This window comes from Emiliania huxleyi, assembly GCF_000372725.1.
Source record: "Emiliania huxleyi CCMP1516 unplaced genomic scaffold EMIHUscaffold_28, whole genome shotgun sequence".
Lineage (NCBI taxonomy): Eukaryota > Haptophyta > Isochrysidales > Noelaerhabdaceae > Emiliania > Emiliania huxleyi.
Genome location: NW_005199926.1, coordinates 692472 through 694188, shown reverse-complemented (window position 1 = coordinate 694188; position 1717 = coordinate 692472). Strand labels below are relative to the sequence as shown.

At 66.3% G+C, this 1717-nt stretch overlaps 1 protein-coding gene across 1 annotated transcript in view; it reads left to right on the top strand.

The window, feature by feature from the left end:
* The first annotated feature begins 668 nt into the window (after positions 1-668).
* Positions 669-1717, top strand: part of EMIHUDRAFT_354606 (hypothetical protein) — a 1889-nt gene continuing 840 nt past the window's right edge. Inside the window, exons 1-3 of the mRNA XM_005776416.1 lie at positions 669-929; positions 1133-1206; positions 1476-1628. Of these exons, the coding sequence (XP_005776473.1) occupies positions 674-929; positions 1133-1206; positions 1476-1628 (483 nt within the window). The 5' untranslated portion in view covers positions 669-673. The remainder of the gene's footprint in view (positions 930-1132; positions 1207-1475; positions 1629-1717) is intronic.

Below are 1717 nucleotides of genomic sequence, written 5' to 3'. Positions count from 1 at the left end.
AAAAAAAAAAAAAAACCGCCCACCTCCCCCCGGGACCCACCTTCCCGGGCCCCACCCCGTTTCTTTTCAGGCCCCCCACCAAAACCTTCCGGAGCCCCCCCCCCCGGGCCCCCCCAAGCCCCGCCCCCGACCGAGCGCAGGTGGCCGCTCACCCGAGACTCCTTCATTTACTTCCGGTCGCTAAGGGCCAAGCTCGTTTTCATGTACGACGGCTTTGTGACCGAAACGGAGGCCCCGGCCCTCCCGGGGATGTACGTCGGCTACATCGCCGTCATGGTCGGGAACCCGACGATCGTCGAGATCATCAAGGGGTCCCCCCTCCTATATGTTGCCAAATTCCCCCCCCCCGCCCCCCCCCCCCCCTCTTCCTTCCACACACACACTCGCCGCCGCCGCCGCCACACCGCCACACCGCCCGCTCCCGCTCCCCCGCTCCCCCTCCCCCCGGCCCACCGCCTCCTGCTCCACCCCCCCCCCCCCTCCCCTCCCCGCCCCCGCAAAGCGGCCGGAGCTCGAGAAGGAGCGGATGAGGAGCCTCAAGGAGCGCGCGATGGCGAAGGTCTCCTCCTCGACCAATCTGCTTATCGTCAAGAACGACGTCGTGCTGCTCGACACGCGCTTCAACCGCAACGCCTCCTCGTCGCAGCTGACCACGCCGACCCAAGACGCGACGATGGACGAGGAGGCTGCGACGGCGCGCATGTTTACCGGCAAGGGGAGCACCGAGGAGGAGGAGAAGGAGGACTCGGAGGCGGAGGAGGAGGAGGAGGGGACCGGCGTCCTCGACATCATCGCCCTGCCGCTGGCGCTCGCCATGAAGTTCACCATCCCCGACTGCCGCGAGGAGAGGTTCAAGTCGTGGTACTTCGTCACCTTCACCATGTCGATCGTGTGGATCGGCCTCCTCTCCTTCGTCATGGCCGACACCGCCTAGATGGCATATACACCGGCGGAACACAGCCAAACACACCGGGGGGGCACGTGTAGCTGCTCGAGTGTGGGGCGCCGGAGTAGAACCAAGGCGCGGGGTGATTGTCGCTGCACTCGTGCACTGCCCGGTGCGCTCATGCGATGCACGCGATGCCGTAGCCCCGCCCCGACTCTGGTGTGCTCCCGCCGTAGGTCGACACCGCCACGCGCGCCTCGTGCATCCTCGAGATCCCCGAGCTGATTGTCGGCCTGCTCGTCCTCTCCGTCGGCACCTCGGTGCCAGCATCCTAGAGATGCGGAGCAACCGATCCACATCTCCCCGTATCTCCCCGTATCTCCCCGTATCTCCCCGTATCTCCCCGTATCTCCCCGTATCTCGAGGCCCCAGACGCGGAGCACGGGGACCCGTGCGTGTTCCCGCGAGCACCCCAGAGCAGTAGATGCGCATTCGTTGCGTTCGTATAGCCCGTGCCCATCTCGATGCCGTAATCACTCACTGTGACCTTGGTGCGAGCCCGTCGACCTTGGTGTGTTCATGAGCGTAGGTGCCGGATGCGCTCTCGTCGATCATCGTCGCCAAGGAGGGGAAGGGCGACATGGCCGTCTGCAACGCGCTCGGCTCCAACATCTTCAACATCCTCCTCGGCCTCGGCCTGCCGTGGTGGGTCAAGATCGCGCAGACCGGAGAGCCGTACCCGGTACGCGGCGGCACACACGCACCGAAGCCCAACACAGCGTGTCGCATGCACCCCCCCTTAGGAGACAGTATGCCCCCCCCCCCCCCCCC